Below are 24,388 nucleotides of genomic sequence, written 5' to 3' on the forward strand. Positions count from 1 at the left end.
GTGTGCAAACAAGCGGACCGCAGGGGCGCACGGAGTCCCGACTCATGGGCACTTCCAAGGTGTACGCGCCGTGCCCTTGCATGCATGCGCTTTTGTCGGACCAGTGTACGCATGCGCGCGGCGCTCAAATCTGTACTTCTCTCTTTACCATCTGCGTGGAGTTCGCTGTACATGCCAGCATGCATAATATATACCGGCGTCCGCTCTGCTGCCCCGCGCCGGAATCGGCACAGCGGTTTACAGTTGAGGCGCTTTCCCGCGACGTTTCCTCACGGTTTGAAATTCTCTAATCAAGCGTGTCTGCACGAGAAAGGAGGGGGGGGGGGGGGGTCGAGCGAGGGAGCACGGAGATGATACTCGCCCCTTTCAGAGTAATCTAGATTATAATCTGTCGTACAGATTAGGCGGAAATGTCGAATTATGCAGAAGATACTGCGCTGTTATCACATAGCCAGGAAGATTTGTAAACTCTGTTTTTTTTTCTTGTGGAGACGAAGGAGACGCTCTAAGCTTCAGTTTTAGCGGAATTAAGTCATGTCATGATTTTCAACGATTCAACTGATTAGGTGCTTACAATACAAGGCCGCGAAATACCCAGAATGGAAGAATACAAATATTTCGGGGTATGAGTAAATAACGGACAGATGCGCTTGAAAAAAAATATGGCTGCGGCTTAGTTCAGATAACCCTGGTTATGCAAGCGAAAGCTTTGGTATCACTTGGTCGGGACAGGTGATACCAAATACCGATATCAATGGTCGGGCCTATTTTTATTCAGTTATATGTTCCTTGATAATCCTAGCTCTTATAGCGTTACGATTATAATTGCTGTATGCCTGCCTCCGTCTCTTTTGTCCTCCACTTATCTCTTCCCTAAGTGCCATGTGTGAGGCAATGTGGTGCCCTAATTGTGTTTAAATGCCTCCCCCGCTTTACGGAGCAGGGCCACCCGATGGCCGCAGCTAGTTCTGCCCCACCACCCAAAAAGCAGGCCGTGCGGGCCTCCAGGTCAGCCGGCCCCAAGGCCCCTCTCCACACAGAGATGCCCAACATGAAAACAACTGTGCGTTCTGCACGGTCGTCCAGTGCATCTGAGGTTGCGATGGGCACCAGTCAAGGCAGTCCTGTACCGTCAAAGACGGATAGACGGCGGGGCTCCTTAGATCGAGAAAAGAAAGAAAAGCCCCGAGTCAGGGCGCCTGAAAACACCTAGTTTTTCTTCCTACATATGTACTGCATAATGGCTTATATACATTGGAATTGCAGAGGACTTTTACGTAAGTGATATAAAGGACATCATGTCCACACACTCCCCTGTGGCCTTGTGTTTGCAGGAGACGAACTTAGGTGCAAAACACGAAGGCATTCTCGAAAACCATAGTCTTCCGCCGCGATCGAAAGCAGACGAACAGGCTCTCAGGTGGCGTTGCAATAATAGTTCAAAAAGGAGTTGCAGCTCGAGAACATAAACTCAGAACTAAATCAGAAGCTGTGGCGGCCATCGTACACTCATTTAAAACAATTACACTGTGCTGCCTACATCTGGAGCCACATCTTACTGTAACCACTCATGATTTAGAGGAGCTTTTAGGCCAACTACCAGACCCATATTTAATATAAGGAGATTTTAACGCGCACTCCAGCTTTTGGGGTAGTGAAAAAACTGACACTAGAGGTCAAGTTATTGAGAATTTTATAATCTTTGTCTACTAAGCACCGGGAAAGCAACGTATTACTCGCCTAGCTCAGGAAAACTGAGCTTCATAGATTTATCTTTTAGCTCCCCTTCTATATTTACAGATGTTAAATGGGATGCCACAGAAAACCCATATGGAAGTGATCGTCTACCTATAGTAATCGACTTAACATTTTCACCAGAAGTCATTCCAACGAAACCGCGACGATGAAAGCTGCACTTAGCTGACTGGGCACAGTTTCGAAAAAAGGCCAGCCTAGAAAAAATAGTTACCGACAACCTCAGTGTAGACAAACATAACGAACTTTTCACTAACTGTATTATCACCGCTGCGTGCCTAGACATCCCTCAGTCATCTGGAGTAGTAAAACAAAATGACAAATACTGGTACACAATAGAATGCAAAGACTCAAAAAAAGAAACAAAACAAAGTCTGGGGCATTTTTCGCAGATACCCTACACAGGAGAATTTTATAAAATTTAAAAAGGCGAGAGCTACAGCTCCATACATTCGTCGTAGTGCCGTAAAATAAACAGCTCAACGACATCAAAACAAATGTGGGAGAAGGTCAGAAAGCTGTATGGCAACTACTCTCCGTTCACAGTCCCCTTCTGACAGCTCCCGGACGAGTCTGGAAGAACAGGCAGATACTTTAGGCGAATATTTTTCTGCAGTTTCCAGCTCATCCCACTACACCGATTCATTTCTAAAATACAAAAACACAGCAGAGACGCAAAGACTGCCAACAGGTTGCAGTACAAGTGAACCGCACAATAGTTTAATTACAATACAAATAATCCAAACAGTACTTTCTGCCAGTAAACATACTGCGCCCGGCCCAGACCAAATTTATACATTACCAAATGCTAGCCCATCTTTCTGAACCTGCCGTAGAGGCAGTTCTAAAAATTTTTTACAAAGTTTGGGTATCGGGAAAAATACCGAAAACATCGAAAGAAACTATTATTGTGCCGTTTATTAAACCCGGGAAGCCACCAACATCTCCTAGCAGTTATAGACCCATAACCCTTACCAGTTGCCTCGCCAAGTCCTTTGAAAGTGTCCTTAATATAAGATTAAATTTTGTCCTTCAATCCTGTGAACTTCTTGACAGCCGTCAATGTGGTTTTAAAAAAGGATGCTGTACTACAGATCAGCTAATCCGCCTTGAAAATGCTCTAAGAGATGCGTTTATGCACAAACAACAGTATTTGCAGTATTGCAGTATTTTTTGACTTAGAAAAGGCGTATGACACAACCTGGAGGTTTGGCATTCTTGAAGACCTTGCCCAGCTTGGCATCCGCGGCAGGATGTTAAATTGCGTAAAAGATTTCTTGTCCCACTGCTCGCTTAATGTACGCCTAGGGTCAACCATTTCAAAGAATTTTATTCAGGAGAATGGGGTACCTCAAGGATGCATTTTAAGTACAACACTATTTGTCGTAAAAATGAATTCTATTAGGAAAATAATCCCAAGCTCCATTATGTGTTCTGTCTATGTTGACAATCTTCAGATAGCATGCACATCCTCCAACATATCCACATGCGAAAGATAAATACAGCTAACAATAAATAAACTGACAACATGGGCAGACAGGAATGGTTTCCAGTTCTCTTCACACAAAACAGTGGGCTTACTTTTTTCACTGAAACGGGGCCTACAGTCAGATCCCACACAAAACCTAAACGAAACCCAGTTACCTTGGAAAAGTGAACACAAATTCTTAGGCATAACATTTGACCAAAAACTAAATTTCCTGCCTCACATAAATGCGCTGAAAAATAAAGCTTCTCGATCACTGAATATAAGTCCTATCACACAAACACTGGGGTTCTGACAGGGCAAGCCTTCTACAGATTTATCGCTCTGTGGTACGATCCTGCTTAGACTATGGTTGCGTGGTGTATGGTTCAGCAAGGCCATCCTACTTGAAATGACTAGATCTAGTGCATAATTTGGGTTTGTGTCTTTCCATTGGCGTATACAGGACGTCGCCCATAAACAGTCTTTATGTTGAAACAAACGAACCTTCACACACAGATAGAAGAAGCATGCTTACATGCTCGTACGTTCTAAAAATTCGTTCCCTACCAAAACATATCTGTTACGAAATAGTTACAAATTGTCTATCTATAACACTCTTTTAACAACAAACCGCAAACCACCAGGCCACTGCTCTTGCGTTTTGAAGAGATTTTCCAGAATCTCGGCGTATTGAACACATTACCCAGCATTTCGCTAAGACGAGATCCACTGCCTCCGTGCTACGATTTTCCTGCATTGTGCGATTTCACTCTTACACAGTTCCGCAAAAAGCAAACTCCACAATAACATATAGTACACAAATGTCTTGCATTTGAAAAAAATACAATGGTTTCACGAACTTTTATAATGACGGTTCAAAAATGGATACCTACGTAGGAAGCGCAGTAGTGCAAGGGATTTCGGAGAAAACAATACGACTTCCACAGTGCGCATCCATCTTCACTGCAGAATGTTACGCAGTATGTGTGGCCATAGAAAAAATACTAAGCGAGAACCTCAAAGACGCTGTTATTTACGCAGACTCTAAGTACTTACAGCCCTCCACTCTAGAAACGCAATCACTCCTATACTTGGTGACATCATACACAACGAAGTAACAGCCACAGCTCGAAGACAAAACATTAAACTCTGCTGGGTCCCGAATCATGTCGGAATAAAAGGGAATGAGAGAGCATATTTCTGCGCTTTTCAAGCTCGTGGTAAGGAAATAAAAAAAAAGTAAATATACCCTTTATGACTGCATGAAATCTGTGCAACAGAAATTAAGAAAAATGTGGCAGTCGGCTTGGAACAGCGAAGTGAATAATAAACTACACTTAGTAAAGCCAGTTTTAAGTGAATTTAAGTTGTGTGTGCACCAGGAACGCTTTAAGGAAGTTATCTTATGCCGTCTCCGAATAGGCCACACGCACCTTACGCACAACTTCCTGCTAGCAAAACAAGATAAACATGTTTGCGAAGAATGCGGAGATTAACTTACGGTTAATCACATTTTATTCTCATGTGTGAAACTGGAATAACTAAGAAAAACTGCTTCACTCAATTTTATCATGAATGCATTCCTTTTCACCCAACATTGCTCTTAGCTGATAATGCCATTGTTAACATACCTTCCGTTTTTAACCTTTTAAAAAGAGCAGGTGTACTTGAAAAACTAATTTTTGAACCCCTGGTTTGCTTTATTACATGATACACCTCCGCCACTTTCTCACTCCTGAGAAGGCTGAGGCTTTTTATTTGATTGGTTGGGAGCCTCAGGATCCTTGCCTAGCCAAGAACAGCCGCTAAGGCTGCCTGCCCTTGTTTAAGGCTTTTACCATTAGCAATTTCCAAATTTCTTCTCCTCTGTTATTACTAGGCAGTAGAATCTTTTTAGGTTATCTACACCACCGACGATTTTTCATATTCCTAAACATTCTACGGAAAACCAATTCTATACCTTGAGCTTGGCGCATGATGGCCTTAGCTGCCTATGTGCCATAAAACCCAGCACAACAGAACACAACACGCTGGGTGTTTGTCATCGCGGACGTGCGTTAGCCAATAATCGGAGTCGACTTTCTCTGGCACTGCAAGCTCGTCGTCGACATGCGGCATTGCCGCTTCTTGGACTCCGAGACGAGCTTAGCTGTCCAAGGCGTTTGCTGTCGAGCTCCACCGCTTCGGCTTCTCCAGGCGCACGCCACCGTTCCCGACCCTTGGTCAGGCGTCATTGCTGAATTTCCGGACGTTTTTCCACCACCCTCTCTTCATTCGTCAATCGCCCACAGCGTGACGCACCATATCGTCATGGCGGGCCCTCGCTCCCGGTGTTTGCTCGGTACCAGATCATCTGTTCGTCGTCAAAAAGGAGTTCGAGCACATGCTGGACCTTGGCTTCATTCGTCCCTCCTCCAGTCATTGGGCCTCGGCATGGTGCCCAAAAAGACCGGTGTCTGGAGGCCGTACGCTGACTACCGTGCTTTAAACAAGGCCACCGTACCAGACCGTTACCCCATTCCCGACATCCAGGTTTTTACGTCGGCACTGCACGGCTGCACTATCTTCAGCAAGGTCTACCTGGGGAAGGCATACCATCAGATTTCTGTGGAGCCCTCGGATATTCCGAAGACTGCAATTATTACACCCTTCGGATTGTTCAAATATCTCCGCATGCCTTTTGGTCTCCGCGATGCCGTTTCGTCGACCAGGTATTGCGAGGACTCACTTGTTGCTTTGCCTATCTCGAAGAAATACTCGTCTTCAGCTCTACCACCGAGGCTCACAAGCTTAACCTACGGCAAGTGCTTGCACGACTCAACAAGTTTGGCCTTGTGGTTAACGGTCTCAAGAGAGAGAGCGGTGTCTCGGAGTTGTATTTACTCGGCCATCGCGTAAACGCCAAAGGCATTCACCCACTCCGTGCCCTTGTCACAACCATCCATGAGTTTCCTCTGCCGTCCACCATCAGGCAGCTGCGCGAATTTCTTGGCTTCGCTAATTACTCGTATTACCGCCGATTCATCCCTATCTGTGCTAGCATACTGCAGCCTCTCCACGACCTCCTCTCAGGCCTCAAGAGACCGAACACCATTGTGGCCTGAATCGAGACGGCTGACCGCGGATTTCAAGGAATCAAAGAAGCCATTGCCGGTGCGACGCTCCTCGTGCATCCCAAATGTGACGCTCCCACGTCTGTGATGGTTGATGCACCAACCCCGCTGTCGGTGCGGTCTTGCAGCAGTTCATTGCTGCTGCATGTCAACCGATTGCCTTCTTTCTCAAGAAACTTGCGTCCCCTGAGCGTCAGTACAGCACCTTTGGCCGGGAACTGCTGGCCATTTACTTGGCCATCAAGCGCTTTCGCCATTTACTTGATGGCCGTCCATTTTATGCCCTAACTGACCACAAACCCCTGACTACCGCGCTGGCAGCACCTCTTATGCGCGAAATAAGGCAGCTCGCCTATATTTCTGAACATACCACCGACATTCGCCATGCCAGCGGCTGGCCCAACGCTGTTGCCGACGCACTTTCTCGCGCCGCAATCCCTACAACGGCGCACGGCCGCCCAGTCATTGGCTTCACGGCCATGGCTGTCGCTCAGGGTAGAGATGACGAGTTCCGACTGCTTCGCACAAGCCGCAACTCTCTGGTGTTCGAAGACATCTTTCTCCCTGACTGCGCCGTGTCCCTCGTTTGTGATACGTTGACCGGCCGTCCCCGTCCCTCGCCCGTATACACCGCCGGACCGTTTTCGATGCTCTTCATTCCTTGGCTCACCCTGGAATTCAGCTCCACCGAGCGGGTCGTCACATCTCGCTTCGTCTGGCCCAGCATCAGTGTAGACGTTCGTCGCTGGTCGCGCGCATGCCTCGGCTGTCAGCAAGCTAAGGCCCATCGCCATACGAGTCCCCTGGGCGCATTCCCGTCCTTGGACGCCCGCTTCAGCCACCTGCACATCGATATTGTCGGTCCTCTTTCCCCCTGCCGGAGCCATCGCTACCTGCTAGCCTGTCTCGACAGATTCACCCGCTGGCCTGAAGCGGTGCCGCTCCAGGACGTCACGGTGGAGTTGATAGCTCATGCGCTATCTCTGGTCTCTCTGGTTACCAAGGTATCTACGCATGCGCACAACTGCTGATCCGCGTGACGTCACGCTCGGCTCCTACGAAGGAGCGGGCGCGCGGCCGCGGCGACGGCGAAGCGGACGCCGCACCTCAATTGCTCCTCTCCGGTTGCTGTGGTAACGGCTCATGCGCACAACTTTCCTCTTCCATGCACCGCGAAATGCTCGGCTGGTAGCCCAGTGTAGCTTTCGCTACGAAACAGCCCCGTCTTTAAGAGCGGGACGCGACAGCGCATTGCAGCGTTGTCAAGGGGCCCACGGAACGCCATCGTCCGTTCGCCGCGACGGCAGGCTTGTAGAACAATTTAAGAAAAAGAAATGACGCCTGTCGCACATATCTTGGTGGACACCCAAACCGCGCCGCAAGGCAAGGGGAATGAAATGAAAATTGGTTTTAAGGAAAGGAAGTGACGCCTGACTCAAAATATCTCAGTGGACACCCAAACCGCGCCGTAAGGGAACGAATATTTCCGACGCGCGGTGTTACCACTACGCGTTCCAGTAAACATTAGGTTGGCGGCTGCTTCGAAAGGGGTTGACGTCATTCTAAGCTCTCGTGTGAAGTGCAAACCACCTAACGTATGAGAACGGCACCTGCAAACAATGCGAAACACGTTCCTTCACCCCGCGTGTGTTTCCCGGTATAGATTACGGTTGTGTTTTCGTGTGGTTGTCGTAATCAAAAAACGCCAGGCTAAAAATTGAATGAAAACAGCATAGCTTCGCTGTCCAACCACCTTGACAGCGTGGATTGGAGCCACAATTATTTTTTACTAATCGCCGAATCCGAATTGCTCTCAGCTGCCAATAGTATTCTGCGGATGAGTGGCGCTATCCTACCCCGCACGCAATATCGGCAGGCCTGCTGGGCGAAGATATGTTCAACCTGCTGCACCAATGCCTGGTTCATAAGCAGACAGTTTATACCAGAAAGGCAACGCTGTGAGTGGCGCGGCTGACGCGGACAATCTCGCGTGCAGCTCATTTCACGCCAACGGAGCGCAGAGTGGCGCGACTGCGAGGAGGCAGCGCGTGGGTGCACATGCCGCCGCTGACAGGCCTCCCCTCCCCTATCCACCCTACCTCCGCACATGCAGTGGCATGTGCAGTGGTGAGGGAAAGCGGCACGCACCACTCTGGCGCCGTCTATGAGCGAGCGGCGGTACTTTAGTTTGTTCGGCACGGCCGGTCTAGGGTGCCCGGATGCCCGCTCGCTGGCCATCGAGGCACCCTACACGTGACAATCGCGTGATGTCGCGCGTAATATCTTACTCTCGGCGCCAGTCGCAATCTGTCGGCGCGCGCGGCCGGTGGAATGCGGGTCGCGCCGGCGTCGTGCGTAGAACGCGTGTTAACGTGTTTGCTTCCGTCTTTTTTGCTCTCCGTCACCTAACATATGTGGGTGTGTCCTGTGCATCACTACCCACATTTTCCCCGTACCAGACAGCACTGAGCTCATCCGACGCGCATTGTTACTCATTAAGGTGACATCTGAGGGTACTCGACCAGGTAGGGTACGGACTGGAAACCGGCACTTATAAGCAGATTTCTGCGCTGGCGTGTCGTTTATTGCCATCTTTTAGGTTCGCTGCCATATATGATAATTTTATGCATCAGATGTCGGCATTCACTAACTGCGCCGGCTCATCCTCTCTATTTTCTTAATAAAGGTTTGCTCTCTTCTGCAGCAATAAGGTGCAGGGTTCATTGGGTGACCAACCTCTCGCCATCACCCATTAATTTAACCGCCACCTGGCAGGGTGGCCGCGTTGCTTATCCAGTGTGCGGAACGCACTCAACATTAGAGGCCAAGCCGTGACTACTTACCCGATACACCACATCTTTCGCTGTATAACTAGCTTCAGCATTAGTTGAACCGCAGCTAATATTTTTAAAGCTATTCTTGTTCTGTTTTTCAGCACGGCTCGTTATTACGGACATATCGCTTTATGGACAGTTTAGATCAGAAAAAAGTTTCCATATGAGCGATACACGAGTTTAGTTCAAATCAATTCAGTTTTATTCAAACATCCTGAGATGCTTAGGGGCACAGACAAAAAGCCAAAGGTGGCTTGACGAGGTCCGTGCTCCTTACAAGGCATACAGTGGAAAGCGCGGAATGTATGAAGTACAGACAGTGAATAGCAAAAAACGCAGCTGCCCACAAAGCAGAAAGGTGTACAGAAGTGGCTAAGAATAAAAAATGCACGGAAGGAAAGTGAAGTGAAGAAAAAACGAAAACAAAATAACACACATCGTTGTAAGTGAGTGAGTGAGTGAATCAACTTTATTGTCCAACAGAAAAGGATTCTTCCCTGCTGCAGCAGCACGTGGCTAGTGTCGTGCTAGTGTTCAAAGTTTTGTCACACCATTACGACGACCCACATAAGGCGCGATTTGAGGACCGCCGGCGTCGACAGCTGAACCGCCGTCTGACAGCCACGCTGAAGCGCTTGTCGGGCGTGCACATTCTGTCCCCGCCGCGGTGGCTCAGTGGTTAGGGCGCTCGACTACTGATCCGGAGTTCCCGGGTTCGAACCCGACCGCGGCGGCTCCGTTTTTATGGAGGAAAAACGCTAAGGCGCCCGTGTGCTGTGCGATGTCAGTGCACGTTAAAGATCCCCAGGTGGTCGAAATTATGCCGGAGCCCTCCACTACGGCACCTATTCTTCCTTTCTTCTTTCACTCCCTCCTTTATCCCTTCCCTTACGGCGCGGTTCAGGTGTCCAACGATATATGAGACAGATACTGCGCCATTTCCTCCCCCCCCCCCAAAAAAAACAATTATTATTATTATCCCTGCCCCAGGTCCTCCCGCCTAGAGGAGAGGCACCCTAAGGCAGGTGGGAATCCGCTTCTGACGCTGGCCGAAATCCCTTGGATCTCGGCGGCCTTTTCAGCCAGTCGAACAGCTAGCAGCTGAGATGGTGCTCCGGGGTTGGGCTTTCCAGCAAGGCCTCCCAGGCTTCCCTACTATTAATTTTGTTTGCCCTGTCTGAGGAATGCAAACACTCCCATATTATGTGGTTCAGGGTACCCCTCTACCCGCAAACCCTGCAGCTCTCATCTTCAAAATCTGAGAATATATATTTATTCAAGACCGGATTTGGATAAGTATCTGCTTGCAGACACCTCCATGCCGTCATCTGTTTTCCGTCTAGAGTCTTGTCTGGGGGGGGGGGGGAGTTTCAGACGCTGCCTTCTATAATATTGCGTCACATCATAATACGACAGCAGACGCCCTTCTCTGTTGTAGCCCTCCTCGGCTTGCTCATTCCGACCTGTTCGGCAGTAGAGATCTCGAGCCAGGTTGTGAGCAGCCTCGTTGCCACTTAGATTCATGCGCCGGGGTCCAAATTAGATTGATTGACCTATCCAATTCTCTTTGTCTTAGAATTTTGAGTGCCATGGGAGATATCCTCCCGCTACCAAGATTCTGAATTGGAGTTTTACTGTCGCTCAACACATACGTGGCCTTTGTGCCGACGCAAGCAAGAGCTATTGCAACCTCCTCTGCCACATCAATATCATCACTCTTAACCGATAGTGCCGAGAGCGGGCCCCCTCCCCCGTCCACCACGACCGCTAAGGTGCCCTCTCTTTTTCCGCCCGCCGCATCCACAAATGCGACCTGCTCCCTCGGCTTCTTTGAATATATGCGTTCCAGCGCCTCCGCCCTTTTCTGCCTTATTATATTCTGGGTGCATGTTTCTCGGCAAAGGGGGAACCCTAAGGCACTCTCGCGCCTTCCATCCTATGGTGGCCTGGCTGCCCCTCCCCCTCTCCGGATTCAGCCCCGCTTTTTCCAAAATTGCCCTCCCCACCCTTGTGGTGCTGAGCCTTTCTAACTGCGCGACATTTACCGCTTCAATCAGTTCCACTAAAGTATTATGCATTCCCATAGCCAACAATCTCTCCGTGGACGCCGTCATAGGCAGCCCCAGAGCCCTCTTGATACACTTTCTCATAAGCGCATCAATTTTCCCCGTTTCTGCGGCCTTTAAGTTCAAGTAAGGCGTCGCATAGCTCACCCTACTTGTAATAAAGGCCTGAACCAATTTAATCAAATTTTTCTCTCTAAGACCCCCTTTCTTACTTGAGATTCTCCTAAGGAGACCCAAAGTCTGCATGGCGTAGCCTTCCGACCGCGGCGGCTGCGTTTTTATGGAGGAAAAACGCTAAGGCGCCCGTGTGCTGTGCGATGTCAGTGCACGTTAAAGATCCCCAGGTGGTCGAAATTATTCCGGAGCCCTCCACTACGGCACCTTTTTCTTCCTTTCTGCTTTCACTCCCTCCTTTATCCCTTCCCTTACGGCGCGGTTCAGGTGTCCAACGATATATGAGACAGATACTGCGCCATTTCCTTTCCCCCAAAACCAATTATTATTATTATTAGCCTTACAACTTTTTGATGGTAACAATATTCTGGCCATTCGCCTGCAGGTGTAAGCCCAGGATCCTAATCGTCTCCACCTCCGGAACCTGCACCCCACCTACCAGAATTTGAATTTTTGAAGGCGGCTTATTTCTAAGGGCCCTGTCCTTGTATAGGAATAATTCAGACTTTTCCTGAGAGCACTCCAGCCCCCTTTCCGCCGCGTATGTTACAATGCAGTCGGCTGCCGCCTGGAGAGTTTGTTCAATCTCTACATCACTGCCATTATCTATACACAAATTAATGTCATCTGCTTGCAAGCTGAATTTAAGATTCGGGTTATCAAGCGCCTTTAGCTGCCCTGGCAACTTCCTCATGGCCATATTAAACAGTAGTGGTGACAGAACCGCCCCCTGCGGTGTCCCCCTACTTCCTAGCTGGATCATCTCCGAAGTGTTCTCCTGAAACACTACCTCGGCTCTCCTTTCTCGCAAGAAATCCCTGATGTAGTTGTAGGTTCTCACACCTACTCCTACCTCATTAAGCCCCTCTGGGACCGCCGAGTGTTTAACATTATCGAAGGCCTTCTTTAGATCCAGCCCTAAAATCACCTTCGCATTCTTTGCCTTAGAATCCACAATGTCATGCTTCAGGAGCAGCATAACATCCTGCGTGCTAAGATGCGGCCTAAAACCGAACATTTCGTCCGGCCATAGCCCCTTCCTCTCCATAAACCTAGACAGCCTAGTCTGCACTACATGTTCCATCAATTTTCCGATGCACGAGGCTAATGAGATTGGGCGAAGATTACCTATTCCAGGTTTCTGTCCTGGCTTAGGAATTAGTATCACCTTCGCCATTTTCCACTGATCCGGGATTCTCCCCTCCATCCAGCTAAATTCATAAATCTAGTGATATCCCTAATAGAGCTATCATCTAGATTTCTTAGAATTTTGTTAGTAATGCCATCGGGCCCCGGTGCCGACCTAACTTTAGTCTAACTATTTCGGCCCTCGCCTCCGCCTCAGTGAAATCCGAATCCAATGCCAAATTCCCCCCCCCCCCCCCTCGTAGCCTGGTAGCTGTACCGAGCTGGTGTCTCCTATATATGTATCCACCAATTTTTCCATGAATGCCTGATCACTAAGATCCCCACATGCATGTCTAACTTTGGCCATGTTTACCCTCGCCTGACCTTTGGATTTCTCCGGGTCAAGCAAGTGTCTTAACAAGTTCCAAGTCCTAGGAAGATTCATGCCCCTCTCCATTTCTCCACATTTACTGTACCATTGCTGTTCGCACAGCTTGAATGCATAGTCTTCAATCTCTTTGTTGAGTCTGGCCAAGCGCCTTTTCAGATTGCGATTCCGCCTGCCTTGCCTCTTCATACGGCGCTCCATGCTCTGCTTGGCCTCCCACATATGCAGCAGCCGACTGTCTGCAACATCCGGGGCGCTATCCCCCTCAATTTTCTTAGTGGCGCCCTTAACATCGTTCTTGAGGTTTTCACACCAGAGCTCATAGTCCAGAATTTCGTACTCATCATCTCTGTTGCTTCTAATCGCCCTGAAGCTACCCCACTTTGTCACACACAATGGGGCCTCCTTCCTGGGCCTAAAATTACCTTTCAAATCCGCCCTGACTATCAGTGCAAAGTGATCACTTCCAAGGTTTTGCCCAGTATTGCGCCACTCCCATTCCCCTACGTTCTTGCTGAAGGTAAGATCTGGGGACGTGTCTTTGCACACACTATTACCCTCCCTCATTGGGAGCTCCGGATTTGTCATGAGAGTTAATCCCAAATTGTGATAATCCTCCCATAACTTTCTCCCCTTAATTTGTTCTCTGTCATACCCCCACTCAGGGTGGCATGCATTAAAGTCCCCCACGATTATCAGGGGTTGTTTCCCCGCTATCTTCAAGGCTTTTCCAATAATGGCCCTAAACCTAGTCTTTAGTTGCCTAGGCGGGCTATATATGTTTAGAATGAAAGTGTTAAGAGTCTCCCTTCTTGCCAGTAAGAATTTCAACAAAGACGTTTTCCACATTTTTGTCTCCCAGGTCATGCATTACTGTGGCAACATTACGTAATACAAAGGTAGTAACTCTCGAGTGCTCTCTTTTATCACTATGGTAGCCCTTGTACCCAATTAATTTTACCTCCCCCCTGCCTCCTGCAAGGCTATAGCGAGAGGCTTCTCCTCTAGTCTTGATAAAACCTGTTGCATCACCCCCCGCTTGCGCCGGAAGCCACGACAGTTCCACTGCCAGATTTCAGCCACGCACTTCTTATTGGGCCTTCTATCCATTTTGAATGTGAATGGTGATTTCATCTAGCCTGCTCTTCATAGCAGCCATCTCTCCATCTCTTCTTCTTGTGCTCTCGTCTATGCAATTAAGTCTATAATCTATCTTAGCGAAGGCTCCTTCAAGCCTTGATTCCAACGACCCCATGGCCCCAACTATTTGGTTATTTTGTCCTCAAGAGACTCCTCCTCGCCATCCTTCTTCTCTCTAGTTTTTCTCTTTTGCGGGGGAGAGGTACTCCCCGTAGTCACCCTAATATCCCCCGTCCCTTCCTTAACTAAGGGTGCCGGGCTTGTAGGACTAGTAAGACTTCTTGGCACGCTACTGTTCCTGCTCCATCCCCCCTGTTTCATCATCATAATCATCTCATCCATTTTCTTATTTAGGGTCGCCACTTGGTCTCGAAGTTCCCTATTCTCTTTCTCTAATATTTCAATCTTTTTGGCACCGTGAACGCCATGGAAATCTTACCGCTGCGGATTCTGCAGGCCGCGTTCCTATGTGGTTCCTGCTGTTTCCCGGATCCCGCTGCTTCATCGCCATCCGCTGCCGCTGAGCGACCTTCGCTCTCGCCTGCTTTTTGGCCATACGTAGTTGGCGACCGATTTTTCATCTGGCAACATGGATCTTCAGCTACTATCTCCGACATCGACGACGCATATAAGAGCAAGCCCGGAAACACCCACCTCGGGCACGGCACCGTGAACGCCATGGAAATCTTACCGCTGCGGATTTTGCAGGCCGCGTTCCTATGTGGTTCCTGCTGTTTCCCGGATCCCGCTGCTTCATCGCCATCCGCTGCCGCTGAGCGACCTTCGCTCTCGCCTGCTTTTTGGCCATACGTAGTTGGCGACCGATTTTTCATCTGGCAACATGGATCTTCAGCTACTATCTCCGACATCGACGACGCATATAAGAGCAAGCCCGGAAACACCCACCTCGGGCACGGCACCGTGAACGCCATGGAAATCTTACCGCTGCGGATTTTGCAGGTTAGTTATTTGGAAGGCGCTGCCTGTGTGAAGAGCAGTGATTACTGTCTATTTACGGTGTCGTGCCCTGGAGAGTGTATTGATGTACTGAAGCGTGTATTGTCTTTGCCTTCTCGCCTTTACCTATTTTTTTATGGTATGCTGCTCTCACTGTCGGGTGACATCGAAAGCAATCCTGGGCCTATGAATGCAACTGAAAGAGAAACATTGGAAGCCCTCTTGCTGACTGTCCAAAGAATTGAAGCTGGCCAAGCTGTAATACTTAATGAAATCAAAGGTGTTAAAGAAAGGCAGGATGCTACCGATAAAAAAGTCAAGCAGCTGACGTTGAGAGTGGCAGCCCTCGAGGCAACGGCAACCTCACTTGATAGGCCTGATTCTCTTGTAACTGACAATGCCATACAAGCCATTTCTTCCCAGCTTTCTAGTATTTACTCAAGGTGTGATGATGCTGAAAATAGATTGCGCCGAAATAACTTGCTTTTCTTTGGCATCGACGATGTGGAAGACGAAAGCTGGGCAGATTCTGAAGGGAAAGTCATTGCATTTTGTTCAGAGCACCTAGATTTATCTATGACTGCTTCACAGTTTGAAAGGGTTCATAGATTAGGCAAATTCAAAACTGATAGGCACAGACCAATCATTGCCAAGATGACCTTCTTTAAAGACAAGCAGAACATCCTTTCAAATGGCCACAAATTGAAGGACTCCAGTTTTGCAATCCGTGAGGATTTTTCCGCTACAACTCGTGAGGCTAGAAGCAAGTTGACCAAATTTGCAAAGTCACAATCCAAGTCTTATAAACTGGCATTTGATAAACTTAGAATGGACAAACAAACATATGCGTATGACCGAGCCACTGATTCGGTCATATTAGTATCACCATAGCTAGGCAATGCACCTAGATTGCGTGATTGTCCTCAGTCCACGTCATGCCCCCAGGCTCCGACGCTGTCCCTTTCATTTTCTAATATCCGAAGCTTGATGCCTAAACGTGATCATCTCTGCTCTTTTCTGCAAGACAGTGAATCTGATATAGTTGCTTTAACTGAAACTTGGTTGCACGCCGGTATCAAAGACAATGAAATCTTTCCAGACGCCCATGCTTACAATATCTACAGACATGACCGTGCAGATAAAAGAGGGGGTGGGGTGCTTCTTGGTATTAAAAAAACGTTACCATCCACTGCTATCAATTCTAACTCAGACCTCGAAATAGTTGCTGCCTGCAAAACTATATCTTCGAATTTACTTTTTGGAGTGTGTTACCGTCCGCCCGATTGTACGACTTCTTTCATTCATGATCTTCGGTCTAGCATTGCTGCCGCTGTCGAACACAGTTCACCTAGCAACATCTACTTGTTGGGTGATTTTAATTTTCCTGAAATAGATTGGCCATCTTTGTCTTCAACTAGTCATGCTGCAACAGAATTCATCAACCTAACACTAGATTTCAATTTATTTCAAGTGATTAGCCAATATACGCGTGGTTCTAACATTCTTGATTTAGCTCTATCCACTGCTCCCGATACCATAGGGCCGGTTATGTATCTTGACGGATTTAGCGATCATAAGATGTTGCAGTTTGATATTCTAGTTCCGAGCTTGTTTTCAGGTATTACAACTAAAAAAAATTAGAGATTATAGTAAAGCACGATATGATGAAATTAACACGGAACTTTCCTCATTTTTCAATGAGGTGTTTTTCCCGCTAAGGAACGAACGATCTACCGAAGAAAACTGGTTGCTCTTCAAACACAAACTATCTGCACTGATAGAGAAACATGTTCCTCTGATTACAATAGCTAATGACATAAAAAATCCATGGTTCAACAAGACCCTCCGTCGATTACGGAATAAAAAGAAGCGCCTATACAGAAAAGCTAGATCTGCTCCTTCTTCAACCTCGTTGGAAAGATATAAACTGTGTTTGAGAGCGTACTGTTCTGCTGTTACCGCTGCCAAAAACAAATACTTCACTCATGATCTGCCGTCACTTTTGCAGACTAATCCTAAGAAGTTTTGGCAGACTATATCTCCCGAAAGTAAACATGACCTCATACAACTACACAATACTGATGACTTGCCGCTAGCTGACACTGAATGTCCAACCGCGTTCAACAGATTTTTTGCATCAGTGTTTACTAAGGAAGATTATTCCAGTATGCCAATTGTTCTCGAGTCTGACTACCCATTCATGGAGCCCATCACCATTAGTGCTGAGGGTATCGCATCACTAATTAAAAATCTAAAGTTATCATCATCTGCCGGAGTGGACAACATTAACTCGAAGATACTTAAAAACACCATTTCAATTTCCAGCCAGATTTTGTGTCATATATTTCAGCAATCATTATCCTCCGGAGAACTGCCCACTGACTGGAAAAAAGCCAAAGTCATCCCTGTCTTCAAAACGGGTAACAAAAACTCTCCTGATAACTATCGGCCTATTTCGTTAACATGCATATGCTGTAAATTACTTGAGCATATTATCGCTTCTCACATTTACAACCATCTGGAACGAAATGACTTCTTCTTTTCAAATCAGCATGGTTTTAGGAAAGGCTACTCATGTGATACCCAGATATTTGAATTTACTACTGACCTGCATTTCAACATGGATGATAACCAGCAAACAGATTGCATTTTTTTAGATTTCTCAAAAGCATTTGACAGAGTTGCACATGGCTGGCTTTTTACAAAATTATCTACCCTTTCCCTTGATTCCCTCACATTATCTTGGCTTCGAAACTTTCTCTCATTACGTCAGCAATTCACAGTTGTCAACGGCTCTTCCTCATCCCTATGTGACGTAACCTCAGGCGTACCACAGGGAAGCGTACTTGGACCCTTACTTTTTCTAATCTACATTAACGACCTTCCCACTAACATTTCATCCCGTTTACGCCTTTTCGCAGACGACTGTGTTGTTTACCGTAAGATCGCTTCTGAGACTGACCACCTGACCCTTCAAAATGACCTTGACACTATTGTTGATTGGTGTCAAAACTGGCAAATGATTCTTAACCCTAATAAATGTAAATCAATGACTTTTAGCCGCAAGCATGTTGTTTCTAACTTCATATACTCTATAAATAATACCTCTCTATCAAGGGTTACGTCGTACAAATACCTTGGAATTCAGTTCACACCAAATCTTTCATGGTCTTCTCATATTTCTGCAGTCTGCAACAAAGCGTCGAGGACATTAGGTTTCATACGCCGGAACCTTCGAAACTCACCTAGCTCCGTTCGAAAACTTGCATATTTTACATTTGTTCGCCCACAGCTGGAATTTATCTCTCCTATATGGTCTCCCCATCAAAAATATCTCATAGATATGCTCGAGTCCATTCAAAGCAGAGCTGCCCGGTACATTTTTAGCAATTATAGTCCCCTCGCAAGTGTATCCCAGCTTAAATACCTTAATGACATACAGATACTTGAAATTCGTCGCTCCATTTCACTTCTGTGTTTATTCCATAAATATGTTCACACCCGTCCTTCGTTGTTACCTCTGGCATCACCTTTCCGCTCTTCACAACGCTTACACAATCAACTCAGCTTCAACCGGATATATGGGAAGACCCTGTCGTTTAATTCCTCTGCATTACCTAGAGCAATAAAACTCTGGAATGATTTTCCTGACAACATAATCTCTTTCATTGATCCTGGTGAGTTTAAAAAACATCTATGTATACATTTATTGCCATAGTGATGTTCGAAATGTACAACAGTTTCATTTGTTCTTAACGCTGTTTCGTGTCTGATGTTATTTTAACTCGGTTTTGTATAAATTTCGTGTTCCTTTCTTGTATTTGACTTGTATCGCGTTCTTGCACCGATATTATGGTTTTTTTTTTCCGTCTGTATGTACATCTGTATTTGCCCCCCTCACCCAATGCTCTTCGGGGCCTGTGAGGTACTAATAAATAAATAAATAAATAAATTATCATCTCGAACCCCTGCCTGGGAAGCCTTGCCATTGGATTGCCCACCTTTCTGGACTTGTCCTGTGACGTCGCTCCAGGCAGCAGGTCCTCTCGCACCCGCCTTGGCTCTAGGCGCACCTCCCCTCGAGGCGCTCCTTCCCCTAGACTGGTTCCGTTTGCGCACCTCCTCCAGTCTCAGGAACAGCTCCTACTTGGCCTTGAAGGAGCCACCCAGTTTGACTCTGGGGCGACTCTGGTGTTGGTCCCTTTGTTGTTGCAGACTGCTGGCTCTCGCTGCAGCCTCCTCCTCTGCTCTGTTTCCTCTCCCAATGCCGCTTCTTGAGCTCGTAGGGAGTCCTATGGATTTGTTTGCATTTCTTGTCTCCAAGAATATGCTCCTTTCCACAAAGTTGGCATCTCGGTGTACACGTGTGGCCATCAGGTGGGGTTTCCATGCCACACCTCCTACACTTGACCCTGTTCGGATGCGGGCAGACGTCCGCTCTGTGAACAAGTCTACCGCATGCGTCGCAAACATCGTACTTCTTGTAAAGAAAGCACTTGCTTGGGTAGCCTCCCACCATAATCGTCCACGGCACCTTGTTATCCTTGAAAAGGACCAAGACTGTCTTCGACTCCTTTCCGAGTCTTCTAACTGCGATAACTTCAGGATTCATCTTATGGTTCAGCATATCCATAAGATCCGCTTCCGAAAAGGATCCGTCAATGTCATGTATGACGCCCTTGCCAGAGTCCTCCGGTGTGGCTACGTATGCGAAAACCGGGACGTCCTTCCCTTCACTTTTCAAAGTCTTGAGACTTGCATACTTCATTTTTCTCTGGATGCTTGTCGTAGCAACCATAATGGTATGTTGCTTAGTATTCGGGATTACCCCGTCGTCTCTTCCTTTACGTCCACTCCCGCCGAAGTTAACACCACGCCAAATAAATAGGCCCCACCTTTTGTCAGGAGCTTGTCAAGTCCGCCACGTGGTCTGATGACGATCTTCTCCGCCCCCTCGGGCAACCTTATATATTGTTTCTCGACCGACATGGCCGCCATCACCTTTCCCGCCTTTTTGAGCTTGCGCTGCTCGCTCTCGAGGTCTCTCTGCGTCTTCTCCACCGCAACATTGTTCTTCCCCACGTTCTTGAACCACTGGTCACAAGCGGTGAATTCTTGCGGATCCACCTCCTTGCCTTCGACCACTTCCATGGTTCCCGCCAAGATTTAAAAAAAATCCCGAGGTAGTAGGGCGCGTCCCGCGCCGCTAGTACCTACGCCGCTTCACGACAGGCGGCGTTGCCGCCTCGTCCTCGCAGCTGGCGGGCGTCTCGCCTCGTGCTCGCTCCGCGCCTCGGTTAGGCTTAACTCGGCAGGCCGCTTTTAAGAAAAAGGCTGATAATTAATCAAATTCGGCTCACCCCTCCACAAAGTTGGTATCCACTTGGTCCTGGTACCTTCCGCCGCACGAATATGAGATTTCTTGTCGATGGCAGAGAAACCTTCCGATTTCCACATGAATCTGCGGAGCCGAGGTGACACACGTCCGACCGCCGAGTCAACCAAAAACCTCACCCCACATCATTGTAACTGTGCTTTTTTCACAAAACAAAACAAAGAAACTCACTATATTCAGCGCCTGTTTGTGCTAGTCCTTCGTCTTGTGTCCCGTTCGTGTTGCGCTGGGAGCGAAAATGAACACTCACTATATTGCCAGGTACATTTCCTAGTTTAGAGAAACATACTGCGTAGACCCCTGTACGATTTGTTGAAGACATCTCGGTTATCTTCACCGGACAGTTGGTTCAGGATGGCTGGCAGACTATATTTCAACATTTGTTTCCCGTAATTTGTGCGGCATACATATATCGTTGTCCAACGATATATGAGACAGATACTGCGCCATTTCCTTTCCCCCCCAAAAAAACCAATTGTTATTATTATTTTCCGGATTTCGTGTACAATACACAGGATTGTTCGTAGCAAGTGCGGCTAGCGCTGCTAAATAATTGTCGTGTTTAATTACTTTTGACTTGTAATGACGGATTAGTCTATAAGAATATAAAGACTCTATACCAATTATGTTAAATTTTTTAAACAATTCGGCTTTGTGTGAATAACGAGGGACTTATGCAATAATGCGAATAACACGTTTCTGCAAACGCAACAATTTATCAATATTGTCAAGCGTAGAGGTTCCCCAGACAAGCGCGCCATAACTCTTTGCCGAGGAAAACAGGGAATTGTATAATAATACGTTAACTGAGATGGGAAAAGATGAACAGTAACGACGCAAATAGCCAGTCGTACGCGAGAGCTTCCCGGAGAGGTAGGTAATGTGGTCGTCCCAAGACATATTTTCTGAGAAAATTACCCCTAATGTTTTAAAATGGGGAACCACTTCAATTGTAGTGTTGTTTATTGCAAGGGATGGAAGACAAATACCTTTTCGACGTGGACGAAAGATGACTGCTTTTGTCTTTGCAACGTTGATCTTTAAATCATTATCCGTTGCCCAAGTGTTTATATGTCCTAATGTCCTGTTAGCTCGATCGGCAAAATTGATGCCCGATTGTCCAGAAAAAAAACACACTTGTGTCGTCGGCGTATATAATATAGTCAGAAGATTTGTCAATATTAACAATATCATTGACATAAATTAAAAATAGGAACCGCCCTAAAATACTCCCCAGAGGAACACCCGAAACTACTGGTTTAATATCTGAGCGTTGTCTTTGAATATCGACAAATTGTGTGCGAAAGTAGCGAGGAGTGGCGATACACGTTCTAGAGGCGCGAGGAATGTTCCGGTAGGAAGTGCAGTACTCTCGTCAAGCAGTCACGGTCCCGGTCGCAGGTGACGGGCCAGCCTAGCCCCGTGACAGCTGCGAGCCAGTACAGCCAGCACCGTTCAGCCGGCTCAAGGATCACGGCGCATCCCGAAAAGAGTCGCTCCAAGGTGATCATGATGCAGCAGCAACAGCAGCAGCAGCAGGGGCAACTATCGAGCGTCATGCTGCGATCCGTCGAACCGGACAGCCCTCCAAGGATGACGCCCGCCACTTCTTGCCACGGCGACAAGAAGAGAGCCTTCTACAAAAGGTACCGCAGCGCCCTTTAGCTGTATGAGGTACTCGAGGAGAATGGTGTGCCTGGGAGTCGTTTCACTCCAGGAGGGGACAAAATGCCGCTAATCTTGCGAAATGGCGCACCAGCTGATTCAGCGAAACGAAATTTTCCGGCCCGCAGGAAAATTGCTGATGGCCTGGCTCTGATAGGCCAGGATATACGTAGCGAAAGCGCGGCGACTTCTGGATCGGAAGAGTTAATATATGAAACCCGTGCATTCACTAAATGGGCCTTTATTCTTGATGAAACCATGAGCTGTCGTGTATGTTTCTTCGAGATCAACGCGACCCTTTCCTGCGGACTTTTATTCAAGTGAGGCTTTTTTCGGCTTTGACAAACTGTGTTATTTCAACTGTAGACGGGACGCGATACAGTGCAAGTAGATTTTTGAAAGAAGTGGTCTTTGCTGTCCGGTTTCTAAATGCTCGGATCAGTTTTGAATACCTTTCAAATGTCACGCGTAAGAAACTGCTAAAAGATTTGCTTGACTGTCTTCCCCGAGCCAATATATCGATCTCTGTATAGTGGAGGCCAAGGAGGAAATGTTTTAAAAAGAGTTAGGAAAATGGTGGTGCTAGCGGGTGTGAAGACGCTTTTCATCAAGTTGCACACTGGTACGTTGCCGGTTAAAATATGGATGGAGGAGAAGGGATTGTTTTGAACATGGCGTGCTGACTGCTTGTTATGTCACAAACCAAAGTCAATAAAACACGTCTTTATTGATTGCTTGGATGCGCTGCTGTTTTGGGACGTGCTCCAGCGCGTACAACAAAGAAAGACCCTTGACGCCGTATGGGATACGATTCCTGGACGTCGAGCCGGATCTTTATAAATACGATGTAATTTTCCTTCTTGGCCTGCACAGCATATAGCGAAGCAGGATGGCTGTACGACACTGCGATGAAGATGCGCGGTCTATCCGAGAATACTTCGATAATAATAATAATAATAATATTAATAATAATAATAATAATAATAATTGTTTTTTGGGGAAATGAAATGGCGCAGTATCTGTCTCATATATCGTTGGACACCTGAACCGCGCCGTAAGGGAAGGGATAAAGGATGGAGTGAATGAAGGGAAGAAGGAGGTGCCGTAGTGGAGTGCTACGGAATAATTTCGACCACCTGGGGATCTTTAACGTGCACTGACATCGCACAGCACACGGGCGCCTTAGCGTTTTTCCTCCATAAAAACGCAGCCGCCGCGGTCGGGTTCGAACCCGGGAACTCCGGATCAGTAGTCGAGCGCCCTAACCACTGAGCCACCGCGGCGGGGCTAACGACACTTGGCGAAGCAGTTTTCTAGCTTTTAGTAAGTTCTTACATTTTCTTCGGTTTGCAAGTTTTTCTTCTTGGACCAAAAAAGGGCTCCCAATGCACTCACCCTAGTTATCAGTAATCACTGATGAAATTTTCTTCAACTGAGCGTTGATGTGCTTTGACGTCTTGCCACTAGATGGCGCTACTGTTTACGCGTGCACTTGAGGGACGGCACGGCCAGCTAAAACTATACTTCGGAGCGGACAGCGTAACGGACGCAGCGCCGTAGCGCTTTACGCACGCAAGCACTTGCGTACGCACAGCTAAAACTGTCTATTTATTACTGTGTAAATAGTTATTGTGTATATTACCTATTCCTCCTATCTTCTCTTCCTGTCCCCTCACCTCTTTCATTTCATTTCTACATGCTGCCTGCTATTCTCTTATTTCCGTTGCCCCAGCTCAGGTGCTTCAGTATCGATGACAGATGCCAGGGCTAGCAAAAATCGTTTCCTTCCTTTTTATTATTATTTTAATAAAGCACTTACTACTAATGCCACCTGCGGAACTTTAACGTGCACTGATGTCGCACAGCACACGGGCAGCGTTTAGATGGAGGCGAAGCGCAAAGACGAAACGGTGCCTTCCTTTCTTTTAATGCGACAGCGTTGCTCGCGTAGCAGAAAAGCCGGTGTCTGCGTCGATGGCGTCGGCCGTGAGCGAAAAATCCTCCTCGCATTCCTTCTTCTCCTCCTCGCAATGTACCCACTGCCCCAACAGATAGCGTGGCTCCTTCGCTCACTCCAACCCCCTCTCCCCGCGACGCGGCGAGCACTTCTTTCTCTCCCACTTCCCTCTTCCCCCCACAGCGCAGCGGCCATACCCTCAGAAGAGAGAGGTAATTCACGCACTCTGTCCCCCTTTCCATTCCCAACAAGAATCACAACTCGCGCGATGGCAGCGCCTCTGCTCGTCTCGTGCGGGCACGCAGGAATCACGCGGTGAGCGGCGAACAACGCAACGCACATCCAAAG

At 47.5% G+C, this 24,388-nt stretch overlaps 1 protein-coding gene across 1 annotated transcript in view; it reads left to right on the forward strand.

The window, feature by feature from the left end:
* Nucleotides 1–24,388, forward strand: part of LOC144120411 (uncharacterized) — a 43,018-nt gene that overhangs the window by 5,585 nt on the left and 13,045 nt on the right. The window contains exon 3 of the mRNA XM_077652752.1: nt 21,820–22,064. Coding sequence (XP_077508878.1) covers nt 21,820–22,064 — 245 coding nt within the window. The remainder of the gene's footprint in view (nt 1–21,819; nt 22,065–24,388) is intronic.

Source organism: Amblyomma americanum, chromosome 2 (assembly GCF_052857255.1).
Source record: "Amblyomma americanum isolate KBUSLIRL-KWMA chromosome 2, ASM5285725v1, whole genome shotgun sequence".
Taxonomy (NCBI): Eukaryota; Metazoa; Arthropoda; class Arachnida; order Ixodida; family Ixodidae; genus Amblyomma; species Amblyomma americanum.